The 17,260-nt window shown below is 47.9% G+C and overlaps 1 protein-coding gene across 4 annotated transcripts in view; it reads left to right on the top strand.

Annotated features, from left to right (window-relative positions):
• Positions 1-486: 486 nt before the first annotated feature.
• The window catches only part of IGSF3 (immunoglobulin superfamily member 3), a 130,098-nt gene continuing 113,324 nt past the window's right edge, over positions 487-17,260 (top strand). For 2 of the 4 annotated variants that reach the window (XM_061409989.1, XM_061410006.1), the window contains exons 1-2: positions 487-576; positions 1,231-1,896. In XM_061409989.1, the coding sequence (XP_061265973.1) occupies positions 1,854-1,896 (43 nt within the window). In that variant the 5' untranslated portion in view covers positions 487-576; positions 1,231-1,853. The remainder of the gene's footprint in view (positions 577-1,230; positions 1,897-17,260) is intronic. The other 2 variants (XM_061409998.1, XM_061410016.1) reach the window with 1 other exon arrangement.

Below are 17,260 nucleotides of genomic sequence, written 5' to 3' on the forward strand. Positions count from 1 at the left end.
TGTGGGGATCATGAGCAGATTCAAGTCTCCTGCAAAGGGCTTTGTTTATGTTTCCCAGACAGGGGACGCGCTCCCGGCCGCCCTCTTGCAGGCTCCGGGGTCCTTTGCTGGGCTTTGGGAAGGGCCTGTGCATCCTGTCGGTGGCCGGGTAGTGTGCGCGTGAGCCCCCCCGATTAACTTTTAGAGCTGCCCGGCCCCCACGCCAGCTGCGCCCAGGTTCTCGGGTGGCGTTTGCCACCCGCAGGTGCGGGTGAGGCGCCACCAGCGGCGCGCGGAGCCCCAAGGCCGTCCCCCAGAGCGGTAGCCCTTCTCCAGGGGTCGGGGGGGTGGGGAAGGGGTGGTGGGAAGGGGCGGGCCCGGGGGCGGTGCCTCTCGCCGAGGCCGCCGCCTTCTCCCCGCGCTGGGCTGGCCGGGGTGCCGCGGGCCGGGTGAAGGGGGTGGGGCCTGGGGAGGGGCCGGAGCGCGGCTGCCGGTGTAGCTGCGGGAGCAGAGGAAGGAGGCTGTGCGTCCCCAGAGGCGTGCGCCGGGCGGAAGGACCGACAGACCCACGCGCGCAGGGAGAGGGCCGGCGGCGAGGTTGGTATCCGGTGGGCGCGCGGGCGGCGCGGGGAGGGGCGGCAGCGAAGGGAGCCGGAGCCCGGGGGAGGGCGGCGGGAGGGGCAGCGGCGGGCCCGGCGCCGGCTGCGCTCGGGGGTCGGCGCGAGACCCCTCCCCGGGCCGGTCGGGCGCGCGGCGAGCGCGCCCCGGCAGCGAAAGCGGAGCCCCGGTATCTTTTCTCCCTCCTCTTTTCTTTCCAGTCAGCGAAAAATAAACACCCAGGAAGGTAAAACAATAGCGGGGCCACCTGGGACGCGGCGCGAGCCGAGCTCCCACGTTTGGGGCGGGTGCCGAGGGTGGAACCGGGAGTGGCTGCCCCACCTCGGAGCCCCTTCCAGATTTGCCCCCGCGGAGGGTGGGGCTACCCGCGGCGCCCGGGCTTGGTGGGAGGCGGAGGGAATTCCCTGGAGTGAAGCGTTTGGTAAAAGTATTGCAGGAACAATCGGGCTTCCCATGATTGCTCTACTCTGGGCGGGGAAACTGAGGCGGAGGCGAAGGTAGCGACTTAGCCAAGGTCAGACCGCAAAGGTGGACCGTCCTGATCCCGGATCGGGACCCAAGTGTCGCTCAGTCCCTCTTGGTTGTGCTGCAGCCGTGCTTGCCTCGAATAAATCTCTGTTGTGTTTGTTTTAGAAATCTGCTGGCATTGTGGGACTGCTTCAGGGCTGCCGGACGAACGCCAAGTTGCTTCGTGTGTTTCGGGCAGGTCTAGGGCAGGTGGCAGCCCCGCCATGGATGGGGACGGACTTTTTGATGAAGAAACCCAAAGCAGGCGATGTCAGCCAGGGCGATTTGGCCGTCAAAGGTTTTGACAAAACCTGCCGTGTTCCCTTTCGTGGAATCCGAATGAGGGAGATTACAGACACCTTCACCGGGAAGCCAAGGACATTTCTGTATAATCAGTGGATGAAAGGATTTTCTCAGACTCTCTTTTTCCTTTTCCTTGAGGATTAATCCACAGCAGTGTACAATTCCAGTGGAAGCCACAAGGCACAGGATGTGGCAGGAGCCTCGAGCGCCTTCCGAATTGTTCTGGACCCTTCCTTTAGCGTAGAGGAGTTTAACATTTGCCACCCGCCGCCCCTCCCCGCCCCCACACTCCCTCCTGATGAGCTCCTTAACCTGTTCTCATTCCCTGAATTGAGTTCTGTTTCCAAAACTGTCCTCTGGAGCTATAAGTGGATTGCCAGAAAGGAGAGATTAAGAGCTGGGAGGAGAGGAAGCGCCGAGCGTCGTGTCTCCTCTTGGCTGCCGACATGAAGTGCTTTTTCCCAGTGCTGAGCTGTCTGGCTGTGCTGGGTAAGTGGTGCTGCTTATCAGCGCGATCGATGGAAAGTTTAACCTGCTCCTGGTTCCTGTAATTCCTTGTGGTTCTTTCCCATCAACACGGCTTGGGGGGGACCCCGGGAGACGGCGGTGTGTGTCACAGGTTGGACTAGAGTACCCAGAGCCCCGTTTCTGACCCGGGAGGCATATTGTTCGTTGTCTTGAAGAAGGACACTAGCTGTCCTTAGTATCTGTCCTGGGCCTTGCTGTGGGGTCCACCCGTCCCTGACCACCCCCCCTCCCCCATCTCGGTCAATGTTGAGGGACTTCCATATGGATTATGGATTGGTTTCTTGTATTTTCTAAACGTAGTGCTTCAGCGTCTTCCTCTTCTCGTCTGTGTTGCTCCACATCAATTCCTAATCTGAAATGGCAACATTATTCCCACTCTTGGGAAAGTTGGTTTGGAAAGTTGACAATGATGGTGGGTTTTTTGAGGGGGGAAGTAGGAATGGGTGGAATAAGGGTTGAAGCTTTGCCTCATGTAAGTGATCTGTAGATAAAATGTTTGAGGGTCTGGTCATATGTCCCCTCCCCAAGGAAGTTAAGATCATAGTTCTGGGAAGAAGAGACACTAGAGGGATGGTGCCTGATAGGGGCTGTGCTTGGACTGGGTTTTGTGCCCCCACGGAAGGTCAGGATGCTTAGCTTGGATGGAGAAACTCTGGCTTGAGAGGTGAACCCTTGACACCTTTCTTAAGGATTCTCTCCCATTGAAGAGCCCTCCCACCCCCCAACCCTTTGCCCAACATTCTCAGATTCAGTAGTGCTTTCCACGCCCTTGAATGCTGTCTTAGTCTTAAATACGGTATCTTGGGTTGAGGATAAGCTCCCTGGCCGGATGTGGTACATCCTCTCCCTCCATCTCCTTAGACTTCACAGCTGAACACCCCCTCTGCTCTCTGGGTACAGCTCAGTCCCCTGTATTCAGAAGAGGACATCATTGCTGCTTGTGGCGTTTCCATCTCCACATCTTGGTGTCTTGCATTTATGGGACTTGTGACCTGCTACCAGTGGAGATTGCTTTCATGCATTGTCTACTCCCTTGCAAGAGTTCACAGAAGGGCAGAAAGAGAGTGGACTTTGGAGATGGGAGAACCCGAGGTCAGATCTCGGCCTGACAGTGATTGATGTCTGAATCTCAGTAAAATCGAGTGATACCTCTAAGGATTGTCCTGACAGTTAAAGGTTATAAGGTATTGTAAATGTCTTGACTGCTTTGAAAAATATCTAGGGCACATAATGTGTGCCTGTGAGCTCAGTCGTGTTCAACTCTTTGGGGCCCCATGGACTGGAGCCCATAAGGTTCCTTTGTCCATGGGATTTTCCAGGCAAGAATACTGGAGTGGGGTGCCATTTCCTCCTCCAGGGGATCATCCCAACTCAGGGATCAAACCCGGATCTCCTGCATTGCAGGCGGATTCTTTACCATCTGAGCCACCTGGGAAGCCCAGAATCGCTGGGAGAGCTTTAAAGAAATCTCGATGTCCAGGCAGCAACCCCAGAGCAGTTAAACCAGGTTCTTTGGGAGGACGACCCAGGCATGTATCTTTTAGCTGTCCTAGGTAATTCCAAAGTGCAGCCGAGTTAGGGATCCAGCGAGTGAGAGTGAGTTCCCCACGGCCGGCTCTGCGCTCCCCTCCGCAGCACTCACACAGACACCCAGTCCGGCAGCAAGTTAGTCAGTCTTCGGCCCAGGTGTGGGTCAGTGTCTCCCTGTCTCTTGTGTGCTCAGGCAGAATTAAGAAGACGGGTAGGTCTCCATTCACCAATACTAAATATTGTATTGGTATTTGCCATTCACTTAGTGTCTGGGTTTAAAATCAGTGGTTAGTGACTCATGTGGATTCAAGAGACAAGTAGGGAAAGCCCTCCAGGAAGCTTGGGTGTGGGGTGGACGGTGTGGCTAAGGCATGAAAGAGGGCTGAGTGGAAGGGTGGGGCCCAGGGCAGGAGATGGAACCACCGATGGGAAGACAAGGAAATGTGGCATTTGTGCCTTTTGCTTCTCCTGGCTGCTCCAGAAATGTAAGGCTGCCAGCTGGTCCCCCTGCTGTTTCCCTCTGGGCTGCTCTGTGGAGTGGAGCTGGGGCCACTTTTGTCTTCTACTCCCAGCCTCAAGTGTGAACAGGTGCCATGGAGGAAAATGAGTGTCAGGGTGGTGCTGAAGGGGAGTGGTGGCCGAAGACCACACCTGGGTGACAGTGGGGAGGTTTAGAGCTGTGGAGGGCCTGGGTTTTTTTGATCCCTACTAGTGAAATCTCACCTTTTCTCATCACTCGATGGCTGGCAGCATGGCGGGGAGGGGGAGTGACTACTACTTTTTAACCTTGGAGACCAGCAGGTCTTTGTGGAGGGAACAAAACCCAGGTTGGGGTCTTATAACCCGCTTGCAGCCTGGTGTGGTCTGATTCATGCATCATCATTCTTGCTGTGTAATGAAAATTAATGTGTAATATGAATTGAAAATAGCAAAGATGCTCAAGGTTTTGTGTCCAGGTGGGTCACATGCTTGGAATAAAATTTTGTTTGTAAAAAGTAGGATCAAGGTTAAGTGTTCTGCAAAATGAGACTGATCCACATGCTGCCAGCCTCTAGAAGGGGCAGTTTGAGTTAGAAATCCCTGTGACAGTGTGTAAGGAGTAAACAGGGTAAATCCAAGATGCTTGTCTCCCCCTCGCCATCATCAGACCCATGTTTTCTGCTCCCTTCCTTTGCCACTGTCTAGGCTTTAGGTCAGGTTTCTCCTTTTCCGCCTGCCTGGGTACCAATTCCTGCCGTCTTGACCACTGTGTCTTGTTTCTTCCTTTTGCACCTGTGAGTGCCCACCTCACTAGGGAACCATCAGCTGCTATGGCTACCCTTGTCCCAGTTCTAAAGCCATCTTAAGCATGGGCCTGATTGAGCCACGAGGATAGTATAAAGTTTCCACTGCTGAGAATGGGTGGAGCCAGAGGGGCAGAAGAGAAGAGAGAGTAGGGGCTGGTGTGGATGTGGCTTGAGTGTGAAAGAGGGAATGAGGAGAGGCTGCTTGCAGCTGTGCCCGTGCCTGGGAGCAGCCCTGCATGAGTGACAGAGACATGGAGAGGTGACCACAGTGTCAGGGGGAGACAGAATAGGATTTGTGGCTGCGAGAGCAGGAAGGGAATAATCAGGAAAGATGAATATAAGCTTTAGGCACATAAAGCAAATTGTGATTTTGCATAACCATGAAGAGTTATGCCTTCTAGTCCAGTGCTGATGTTGCAAACAAGATGAAATAGCTTGGAAGTGTTCGCAGTGAAAAATGTAGGAGACTGGGACATCCCCGGATGGACACAGAGAACTTGTGAGTGGCTCATGGTCATTCTTGCTCTTCTCCAGTGGGAGAGAATTTTCATTTGTAGAGTTTGAAAAGCCTCTCATTTGAATACCGTGGACTGAGGAAGTGATCAGTTCTTTCCCAGTCGGGGAAAGCTTCTTAGGGGAGAGGCCAGAGAGTGCTTCCAAAAGAGATCGAAAGGAACTTTGAGGTTCTGGTGGGAGTGAGCTCAGAGGCAGGACTGGGGTGATCAAAGGCTGAGGAGAGGGAGGAGGCAGAGGAAAGCAGCAAGGTGGCTAGGAGCAGTCAGGGAAAGGGTTCTGATGGAAGAAGACAAGGATTGTGGTTTATGGATGCGTCAACACTACTGTCCCAACAATTTTGCCAGAAGCAATGCCCTTCCCTTTCCTGGGGACCATTTGACAAGGATGCCAGAGAAGGGAATTCTTGTCAGGACTAGGCTAGCTAAGATGCCTTTCAACTGTATGAGTCATTGAGCCACCCCTGGGTACCCAGGGTTGTTTTAAGATGTCCCAGTCTCCTACGTCTGTTACTGCAGCAAGAGAATAGTAGTGTTACCACCTCTCCTAACTCTAGCCCTTGCTGTGAAGAAGTCCTTTCTCTTTGAGTCCTCAGTCCTGCCAGATAGAGACCTTACATTATCCTCTTTCTGTAGTTGGGGATATTGAGGTCTAGGAAGGTTCAGGAACTCACCTGGAGGTAGATGACTGTTGTTTAGTCACTAAGTCGTGTCCGACTCTTTGTGACCCCATGAACTTCAGTGAAGGACAACCCCCTGTCCTTCAGTGTCTCCCAGAGTTTACTCAAACTCATGTCCATTGAGTCAGTGATGCCATGCAACTATCTCATCCCCTGTTGTCCCCTTCTCCTCTTGCCCTCAATCTTTCCCAGCATCAGAGTCTTTTCTAGTGAGTCAGCTCTTTGCATCAGGTGGCCAAAGTATTGGAACTTCAGCTTCAGCATCAGTCCTTCCAATGAATATTCAGGGTTGATTTCCTTTAGGATTGACTGGTTTGATCTCCTTGCTGTCCAAGGGACTCTCAAGAGCCTTCTCCAGCACACAGTTCGAAAGCATCAATTCTTTAGATGACTGTGCCAGCTTGAAATGGTGCTCCACAGCCATACGGACCCAGACCCTTTCTGCCTTGTTTCAAGTGCGTGCCTTTATTCCCAAGATCATCTCATAGTCCAAGATGGCTGTGTTAACCCCAACCATCAGGAAGGAGGAAAAGAATTGGTAAAGGGCATGCCCTTTTAATTTAAGGACATTTCCCAGAAGTGTACCCCTCACTTCTGCTTACATCCCCATTGGTTAGAACTTGGTCACATGACCATACTTTGCTGCAAGGAAGGCTTGGAAATATCCTTAATTCTCAGTGTCCAGCCAAAAACTAGGGTTCTGTTACACGGGAAGGAGAGAACAGATTTAGCAGGGACAGGTACTGGTCTCTGGGACACTTACAAAGCTAGGAAGTGGCAGAACAGGGTTTTGAAACTAGGACCACTTGGTTCAAATCCCATGTTCTTTCATCCTACAAGTTGTCTGTCTGAGTATGAGTCGCCTCCCCTGGTGTCTTAGAATCCTTAATAGGAAGACAAGAGCTAGATAAACCAGCTGTTACATGAAGCAACACAAATCAGCATGTAATTGGACACTCAGAGTGGTGGTTTTAGTGGTAGCATTGTTTATAGAATTCTTAGGTGCCAGTCACTGGTAAACACTTTCTATAGCATGACCTTCTGTATAAAGTGTGTAGGGACCATCTCTGGCGTGTTCACTACTGTAGCCCTAGAACTCAGCTGTGTGCCTGGAGCGAAGTAGCTGTTCATTTAATTTTTTGATGAATGAATGATTTCACAAGGTAGGTGTTGTTTCTGTATCAGCTCTCTTGATCAAGATGAGGAAATTCAAAACTCAGGGAGTTTAAATCATTTTGCTCAAAAGGAAAGAGCTCAAAATTGACAGAGCTTGGATTTGAATCCAGCCTTGTCTGGCTATAGTGCTTGTGCGTTTACTCCACCAAACAGGGGTTCTTCACCTTTTTTGTGAAGGAAAAAAGGATCCAAAATGGATCCTTTTGGCAAGCTGCTGAAGTCTATGGACCTCTTCCTAGGATAACGTTCTCAAATGCATAAATATATAACATAGGATTAGGGAAAAACAATTTTATTGAAATACCCTCACCAAAATATTAACAAAAACAAATTTATAACATAGCACTAAACTTCTTTAATTACACATTAAATAACAAGATCTAACAGTTGTGTAATTTTGGTGAAGTGAAGGGTGCAAATGATGTTTTGAGGTATCTGCATCCACTGTGATGTGATATGAAAGTATGTGTGATTTGTATTGTGACAGAGTCACAGGTCTTGAATATATTACCATGATACTTACCTGCATTCATAATCAAAGGAACAGCTATTTACTTTCTTGTTTAGTCGCTAACATGTGTCTGACTCTAGCGTCCTCATGGACTGTAGCCTGTCAGGCTCCTCTGTCCATGGCATTTTTCAGGCAAGAATACTGGAGTGGGTTGCCATTTCCTTCTCCAGGGGATCTTCCCAACTCAGTGATCGAACCCGTATCTCCTGTGTTGCAGGCGGATTCTTTACTGATGAGCCACCAGGGAAGCCCCAACATTCACTTAAGAGATTAGTGAAAATAAGGATGCAGTTTTTTTCTCATTCAAATTCATCTATCTCCTGAATTCTGTCCACAGATCCCTGTGAAGTTCAAAGTAAAGTTCAATGTAATCAGTAGTTGTCAGCAAAAACCCTGTGGAAGAAGTCTTGGGCTGGGCTTTCAGAAATGGGTGGGCTTTGTCTGAGGAGGCTGTTCTCTTCCCAGGAGAGTCCTGCTAATGCAGAGGCATCAGCAGTCATAATGATGGCAGAGTGGCCCTTTAGGGACTGGATAAATGACTGTCAGTGGTTTTAGGGACCAGTTCATGTGGGATGATGCCGGACACAGAGATTTGGTTTGGACTATAACTGAGTTTGGGATTTGGGCTTAGACTGGGTCCCTGGAGCCCAGGCAGACCACTTCTGCTGAGCCCTGGCCCAGGAACTGGAAGACGTGGCTCTACTCAGTGGCCTCTTGTGGTCCCTGGCCTTGTGCACTCTGAGCTATGGCACCGTGATTAGTATCTGTAGGTTCCTTTGGGAGTTCCTTGTTCACCGTGATTGGACACCTGTTTCTTTGCTGCTTCAACGTGAGCACAGCTATTCCTTGTAAAGGCTTGGATTTTAATTTAAGGAAATTTAGGACACCTGTGTGTGAATGCCTCTGATTTTCAGAGACATGAGTGGTTGCATCAAAATCAAGCTTCTTATGTGTAGAAAATCACATTGTGCCAAATTCCCTCATCAAGACCCCTTTATTAAGTGACTAATGATGGACCCCAGTGGTAGACACTTAACAAAGACCATGGCAGTGGGCCTCCCTTAACTGGAACCCCAGTTAAGTGGGATTTTGCTTTTATTTTTGAACTCCACTTTCAGGAAGGTGAAATCACAAGATGGCAGCAGCAGGGATTGATTCTAAAAACTGGCATTCCAAGCCACTGTCAGCCTCGTCTCTCCATCTCCACAACTCTAATTATAGTAGCAAAAGAGAAGGATGAGCCTAGGGGCCCTGGAAGATTCTGAATCAAAGATTAAATTATATTAACTCCACTCAGGCTGGGAAGTGGTCAGATGGGTCTTAAAAAGCTTTATAATAGGCTTTATGATAATGAGAGTTGAAGCAAAGTTTCTGCCCAGCCGTCTAATGAAATTCATCTGAATACTGCATCATTTCCCTTCGTCTGGGTGATCCAGGTTTTGCACAACCATGTTCCTGCCCTCGAGGTGGTATGCTAAAGCCGGGGGTGAAAAAAAAAAAGTGTGGTAGATGACTTTTTGCAAGTGGACAACCACAGGCTCTCCAAGGACTGTTGTCTTGTTGGGGAAGGAGAGGCCAGGCAAGTTTATTCGTGCCTTCAGCTAAGCAGGAGTAAAGGGAATTCTTTGTCCAGGGAAGGGGTGTGACTGGAGTAGCCCTCAAATGCTCAATCTGGAAACATTTTCTGCCTGGGCTGGAATTTGAGGCAGTTTTTTTTTTTTTTTTTAATAATAAGAGAGTGAGGTCCTCGCAGAATTGTGGAATGGAGGACACCAGGACACAAGGGGATGCTTTGAGAAGACTTCTTATTTGTTTATTTATTTAGCTGCACTGAGTCTTAGTTGTAGCATATGGGATCTTAGTTCCCTGACTAGGGATCGAACCTGGGCCCCGTGGTTTGGAAGCACGGAATTTTACCTCCTGGACCACCAGGAAGTCCCAAGAAGCCTTCTGAAGGGGTGGGGAAGCCCTAGTGTCAGTGGGCCTGGGTCCTAAAGGTGCTGGTTGGAAGAATTGGAGTTGTCGGTTGGTGTAGGTATTTGGGCCAGAGACAGATGGCAGATACCAGAGAGCTGTAGATGTGTGTAGATAGGAGAAGTGACAGAGAGGGTAGGGGACATTACTGGAGGTGGGGGGTCTTGAGTGGAAGTAAAGGGAACCTGTTTTTGTACTGAAGGAAGAGCTTTTGTTCATCATAATCCTAACAAAACAACTCAAAGAGATCAGTGTCTAGTGTTCTTGTGGGGACCTCTTGCCATCAATTTACAGGTCCCCAGACCTTTCCTTTATTAAAGCAGGGAAGAAATCTGATACCAGCTATGTGTTCTTTTCCCTTATAATTCTTTGATGTTGTGGGATCTGTTCAGGATTGCCTTAAATTGGAGTTATTTTCATGTATTTGATTGTTTTGTTTGTAACACCCATTTCCCCTTACTCTGCTCTTCCTTTTCCATGGCGACCTCTGCAAACACCTCTTCTGTCAGCTGGGCCTTGGATCCTGTTTGTGTTGTTGATAATGGAGCCACGTCATGAGATGGGCTGCCTGTCTTCTCAGGGATCCTTTTTATTAACTCTCCTTACCCCAAGAGTCCCATAAATTTGAAATCTTCTGTCTCCTAGAAAGGCAGCATTTAGTAGGTAGTATTAATCTGTTTTTTCTACATGATAACCAGTGTGATCCCTCACATTTGGTACAGTAGTCTGGTTTTAAAGCAAAATTAGCTTGGTGCTTGGAGAAGGCAATGGCACCCCACTACAGCACTCTTGCATGGACAGAGGAGCCTGGTGGGCCGCAGTCCACGGGGTCACGAAGAGTCAGACACGACTGATCGACTTCACTTTCACTTTTCACTTTCATGCATTGGAGAAGGAAATGGCAACCCACTCCAGTGTTCTTGCCTGGAGAATCCCAGGGACGGGGGAGCCTGGTGGGCTGCCGTCTATGGGGTCACATAGAGTCAGACACGACTGAAGCGACTTAGCAGTAGCAGCTTGGTGCTCACACATAGCCTGGATCCATTAGGTACCTTAGCCCTGTGTCTGTACCTTAGTGGAAGTGGTATCATGGTTAGGTGTTTTTGAAACTTATAAGGTGGCCAGCTTCTCCACCCTCAAGTGTTACTTTAAGAGCTGTAAGGAGCTTGGGTAACTTAACCAGGATGTGTTTGCTCCTTAGGTAAAATTAACTGATTGCATTGGCGACCTTGATTTGACTTTGGTAGGAAGGGCTTGGAGGAGGAGGAGGAGGAATGGGAGATCTTTGTGTGAGTAACTGTTTGTTGCTCCAGGGCAAACCACGCCTCCCCGCCCTGGCCAGGTACCCTCCCCCTGCCGCCCCGCCCCTTTCCTAAAGACCTCCAGAGAAGGAAACTTTGCAACCTTTTAGATGCAACACATACATTGGGAAGGAAGACTTGATTTTCACTGATTTAAGTCATAATTTAAAACAGCAAATAAAGTGCTTCAGGGTAAAATGTTATATAAAAGAAAGGTGATGAGCTATTGGTTGCAGTTTCACAAGATAGCTTATATATGCTTGCTTTATTTCTTTGACTTTTACTTTTTGGATGGAGTGCCGTATGAATATAGTTCTGTTGTAAAAATCTAGTAGAGCACAGACAGAAAGCTTTCCTGGTGGCTCTGATGGTAAAGAATCTGCCTACAAGGTGGGAGACCCAGGTTCCTGGGTCGGGAAGATCGCCTAGAGAAGGAAATGGAGAACAGCCCACTCCAGTATTCTTGCCTGCAGAATCCCGTGGACAGAGGACCCTGGCGGGCTACAATCCATGGTATCACAAAGAGTCGGACATGACTCAGTGATTAACAGGAGCACAGACGGAAAGTAAAATGTGGAAGTTCCCCTCCCTGCCCCATGTCCCTCTTTGAGTCTGAAATACCTTCTTTCGGAGAAGGCAATGGCACCCCACTCCAGTACTCTTGCCTGGAAAATCCCATGGACAGAGGAGCCTGGTAGGCTGCAGTCCATGGGGTCGCTAAGAGTCAGACACGACTGAGCGACTTCACTTTCACTTTTCATTTTCATGCATTGGAGAAGGAAATGGCAACCCACTCCAGTGTTCTTGCCTGGAGAATCCCAGGGATGGGGGAGCCTGGTGGGCTGCCGTCTCTGGGGTCGCACAGAGTCGGACACGACTGAAGCGACTTAGCAGCAGCATACCTTCTTTATAGTTTGATACAGCATATTCTCCCAGGCTTTTCCCTCTCATTTCTATTCATACACTCACACAAATACAGCTTTTTTGACATAAATGGACTCACAAGAACATATGGTTCAACAACTTGATTCTCAAGGGGTGATTTACTCCACTCTTTTTTCAGTCTTAATTTTATACCCATATCAGAACTGATTTTGTTATTTTATAGCTAGTAGAAGCTGTAATTGGTGAAGTCATTAGGGAGCAGCAAGTCTTACTCAATAGCCATATAACAGAATAATTTTGTCTTGTGGTATCAAGAACAACAGTCATAATGAAAACACTGCCCTTAAGTGTTAATGTACTTAAGAGAAATAATTGACTTGTTCATTCTGAATATTTTCTCTAGAAACACATACATTTAACAAATTAAGCACACCCATATTTTATTGACTGTCTTAATTATAATCTTGAGTTAAATAAAGCCCATTTAAAACTCATTGAGAGGACAATTGTAAATACTGGATTTTGTGTCCAAGTCAATCAATTGCTCTTATTTGTTCATAGACTAGGAAAAAAAATGAGAAGTTTTCCTGCATTTTCAGCTCCCAAATAATTCTTCCATTTAAAGTGAACTGGACTGGAGTCACCTTTAAGGTTGCTGGCTACCAGACATTCAAGACCTTAACCCAAAGGAAGATAATTTTTTTCCTTTAGTCCTGCTGGAGCAGCTATTGCTGTAAAAAGATTATCATTTCAAAGTGTTGGGTTACTTCTCAAGTTCACTAGTATGAACTTTCTTTAAAACCTCGGGAGCAAAAACAGATTTCTTGGATGGTTCACCTTTAGACCTGATTTTTAAAGTAGTTGCTATTTTGGAGGGATGGTGGTTGGATTCACATATCACAGCCAACCCTTCTTAAACATCAGGGTTTGATCTGCTGCCACCCATCCAGAGAGCTCTGTTGTGTTAGAGCCTCCTTACGGTCCTTTCCTGAAAAGACTTTGATCTGTTCCTTCAAGAAATACCTGAGTGCCTTCTACAAACACTCATTGTTCTGTTATCTCAGATGCCAAGAACTAAAAGCTAACATCATAATGACCATTTTAAGTAGTCACCTGGTATGCATTTTAATCTTTGATAAATAGAAACATTAACTAAAAACACCTCTGACGTTAGGGAACTCTTTTCTGTCCCTAAGGTAAAGTCTTTTTCTTGCTGTTTCTTAAATCTTGTTTTGTTCTCAACTCTTCTTCAGCAGCCATGAATTACACATACCCTAGACAGTCCTGGTAAAGAGCCCTTTAGAAGTAAGAGATAATACCAATGCTGGTGGGAGACTGGGGCTGGGGAGAGGTAAGGGCTAATTCTTTGCTTTGAAAATATGCAAATATCCCGAGTCCCGGATATATGGAATGTCTTTATTAACTGATGGGAATTTTGTATTGGAACTGGGATTTTCATACTTGGCTCTGAATTCCTGTTGTTGCTGTGCTCAGTCGCTTAGTTGTGTCCAGTTCTTTGCCGCTCCGTGGATTGTAGGCCCCCCCAGGCACCTCTGTCCATGGAATTTCCCAGGCAAGAATACCAGAGTGGGTATTCTCTTCTCCAGGGGATCTTCCCGACCCAGGGGTTGAACTGTGTCTCCTGAATTGGCAGGTGGATTCTTAACCACTAGTGCTACCTGGGAAGCCCACCAGAACAGAACAAAAGAAAACTAGAATGATCACATGCTTTGCCATCAGATAGGAGACAGCATCCATACCAAACTTCCTCCCGAGGACTTTGGTGTTGAGGGTGTGGTGACGCTAAGATTGGGCCTATCCCTGGTGGCTCAGACAGTACAGAATCTGTCTGCCAGTGCCAGAGATCTGCATTCTTTCGATCCCTGGGTCAGGAAGATCCCCTGGAGAAGGGAGTGGCAAACCCACTCCACTATTCTTGCCTGGAGCATCCCCTGGACAGAGAAGCCTGGCGGGCTGCAGTGCATGGGGTCTCAAAGAGTTGGACACGACTGAGCGACTAACACACACACACCTGGTACTCAGTCCCAGAACCTGGAGCTCTCACCACTGCTGTTTTCTGGAAGCTGCTGGGTCAGCTCAGTGGGAGGTGGGTGGGGCAGACTCTTCCAGATCTGCCCCTTCTCAGAGGCCCTCCCTTGACCTGGGATGATCCCTGACCAGCACTGGTCTGCGCTTCTCTCTCCTGTCCCTGGTGTTTCTCCCTGCTTCATCCCCTAAGTCAGAAGGTCCCAGGCGGGTTGTAAGCTGTGCCTGGTGGCCTTGGCCTGAGCCCCATAGCAGGTGGTACTACTCCTGGGAGACCCTGTGTGCCAGGCCAGCCTTCTCTCCACCAGCAGCTTTCTTCAGAAGCCTTTCTGGTTTTCCTCAGTGGTTTTGTTCTGCGTTGATTCTGTGTTGATGTGGAGATGAATGGTCTGTTGGGGATTCTGCCTCGCAGATGGACATGTCTGTTAGTTTATTAGAGGAGTGATTGTGCAGATAGATTTGTTCCCGGCTCATCCCCAGGCTAGACAACCCTCTGTGACACTGTTTAGAGATGATTTGCTGAGCAGTTTCTTAATGTCTTCTGATGTTCCAGTACAGTAAGATAGCTTGCTGACGAGTTTTGCAATCTGTCTGCTGGTATTGCATTACAGGAAAGCCAGATTGCGTTCGGAGCTCCGGCTGAGGTCGCTCTCCTTCCCTTCGTCAGGATGGGGGATAGCTTTTAGCTGGGTGTCCCTGTACCTCTCAACTGGGAGGAGCGGCCGTCCTTTTCTTTCTCATACTCGAATCTGAATCCTGGTCCATCCACCCCACCCCCTACCCGCAAGGGTGGACTGCTAAGAAGGTTGAAACTAGTTAAGACAATGATTGTGCCTCTGGACTTGAATTCACTTTAGAAAAATCTTAGCAGATCTTATGCATAATCCCCTTATGTTAAAGGGGAATTATTTTGGAGGTGAGGGAGAAACTGATGGCCTGTATGGAGAGAGAGTGGAAGAAGGCCTGGAAAAACTCTCCCAGCAGAAGAGAAGGAGGCTCTGGGATACGTCACCTTTGTTTTAATTAAAACACTATGCAATACAAACATTTGCCTTCCCCTTCTTACCCCACCACAGAAGAGCTGTAATTTCCCATATTTGGAATCTCAGGAGGGCCAGGCCACATCTGAGGATAAGGCCAGACTCAGTCTATGCTTTGGGGAAAAGTAAGTAACTGTAAGCGCCGAGAGGGCTGTGGTATTTATGATGCATCTATGGTTAATGTATGTGCTTCCTTGTCATCATTTATTCAGCAGCCCCTGATGTCCTGGAGCTGATGCTCTGCCCATCAGCAATCTGACTTTTGTTTTCTTCTGCGTATTTTCCCGTTTTCAAATGTGTAGGCATTCAGCTTTAATCAAGTAGGCTTTGCCTCTGTCATCTGTAACGGGGGATGACTGAAGTCATGTGGAGGATTTTAAGTAACTAATCTCTTAAGACAGTCAGAGCATAATCTCCGCTGGTCCCTGATCATCCTGCCTGCATCCCAGAGATTGGCAAGGTTCTGCAGAGGAGACCGGACAGGGGCCTTGGCATCTTTTGGAGAGACTGGGCATCCTTCTTGCTGGTGACGGGTTTTGTTTGCCTTTGGCATGGGAACAGGGCCTGCTGATCATTTGCTATGTCAAGAGAGTTCAAGATGTTCCATGAATGTGACTAGTGTTTTACTGAATCTCTGTGCGGGTACAGCGAACAATGACAGGCTGAACTCGTGTGAAGATGCCATCCAAGCTCATTGATGTCTGTACAGCATGTGCAGGGCTGGCTCTCACAGAAATGCAACAGAATAGACAGGAGGCCTGCTTGTTAGTGTTGTTCACTGACATTTTTTAGTAAATTACATCAGATCAATCAAAAGATTGGGGGTGCAGGGTCTAAAGTTCTCATGTGCTTTGCTTGGAATTCCAGTGTAACTTTATGTAGGTGTCATGTATTAGACTGAATTGGATTACAGCTGCTCTCCCAATTGTCATTTCTTTTTTTCCCCCACCCACGTTCTTTCTTTCTTTTTTATTTATTTATGGGTTCATTTAAAATTTTTTTACTCTTTATTCATGTATTTACTTGGCTGCACCAGGTCTTAGTTGCGGCACATGGGATCTTTAAGTTGAGGCATATGAACTCTTAGTTGCAGCATTTGGGATCTAGTTCCCTGACCAGGTATCGAACCCGGGCCCTCTGCATTGGGAGCACGGAGTCTTAGCCTCTGGACCACCTGGGAAGTCCCTCCACCCACTTTCCGATGTTAGCTCTGGTTCTCACTACCAGAAGTGTCCTGTAGAAGAATTTGGTGAATATTACACCAAGTGCAGCCTTTGCTCCTTTCTCTTAATAGGATGGTAAAATCCCTAACAACGTAGACTAATGAAGATTAGTTTGAATTAGAAAAGTGTCTGAGTTACCAAATATTTCTCAAGAACTTCACTGTTGGTACTTTTAAGTAAATACCATAACTCAAACTAGGCTAACAGAACACCTAATAAAGATCCTTGGGGGATGCTGCTTTAGGAGAGAAACAAGGTTGGTTTGCAATTAACATACCAATTGTTTATGTAAATGGTGTTTCTGAGACACTGGGATTGTGCTTGAGAGCAGTTTGTTCTCTTAAATATTTTGAATAAGGCCCATGAAACCCCCTGTGTGTATGCTGCTGGCAGTTTATATGTGGTGTAAGGACCTGTTTTTCGAGGACCTAATTCAGAATTATCAGCAATATCAGAAATCCCAAGTAGGTGACCTGTAACTTCCCAAAATTAGTTAGATCACTTAGCCAAATATTTCTACAGCACCAGCACTTGTCTCCTGTAACACAATCTAATAAGCTTAACAATGTGTTTGTGTGTTATATGGAGGAGACACAGCCATCCTTGGGTGGTTTGTGCGTGTGTGCATGCTAAGTCGCCTCAGTCCTGTCCCCATGTCCCTCAGTCTCTGCGACCCCATGGACTGTAGCCTGCCAGGCTCCTCTGTCATGGGATTTCTCAGGCAAGAATACTGGACTGGATTGCCATGCCTTCCTCCAGGGGATCTTCCCGGCCCAGGGATGGAACCTGGGTCTCCTGCATTGCAGGCAGATTCTTTACTGTCTGAGACCCCAGGGATGCACATTACAGCATATAATGTGGGGGGAAATATATGGCATTCATGATTTGGACAGTGTCAGCCTGAACACACATATGCAAACACTTCCTGTAGACAATATTGAAGAAAGGTGAGCAGATTTACTATAGGAACAGTTTTGTTTTTATTAGTTTTTATTAGAGTATAGTTGATTTACAATGCTGTGGTAGTTTCAAGTGCCCAGCAAGTGAATCAGTTATACATATACATGTATCCACTCTTTTTTTAGATTCTTTTCCCATATAGACCCTAACAGAGTATTGAGTAGAGGTCTCTGTGCTATACAGTAAGTCCTTATTAGTTAT

The sequence above is a fragment of the Bos javanicus genome, chromosome 3 (genome assembly GCF_032452875.1).
Source record: "Bos javanicus breed banteng chromosome 3, ARS-OSU_banteng_1.0, whole genome shotgun sequence".
NCBI lineage: Eukaryota > Metazoa > Chordata > Mammalia > Artiodactyla > Bovidae > Bos > Bos javanicus.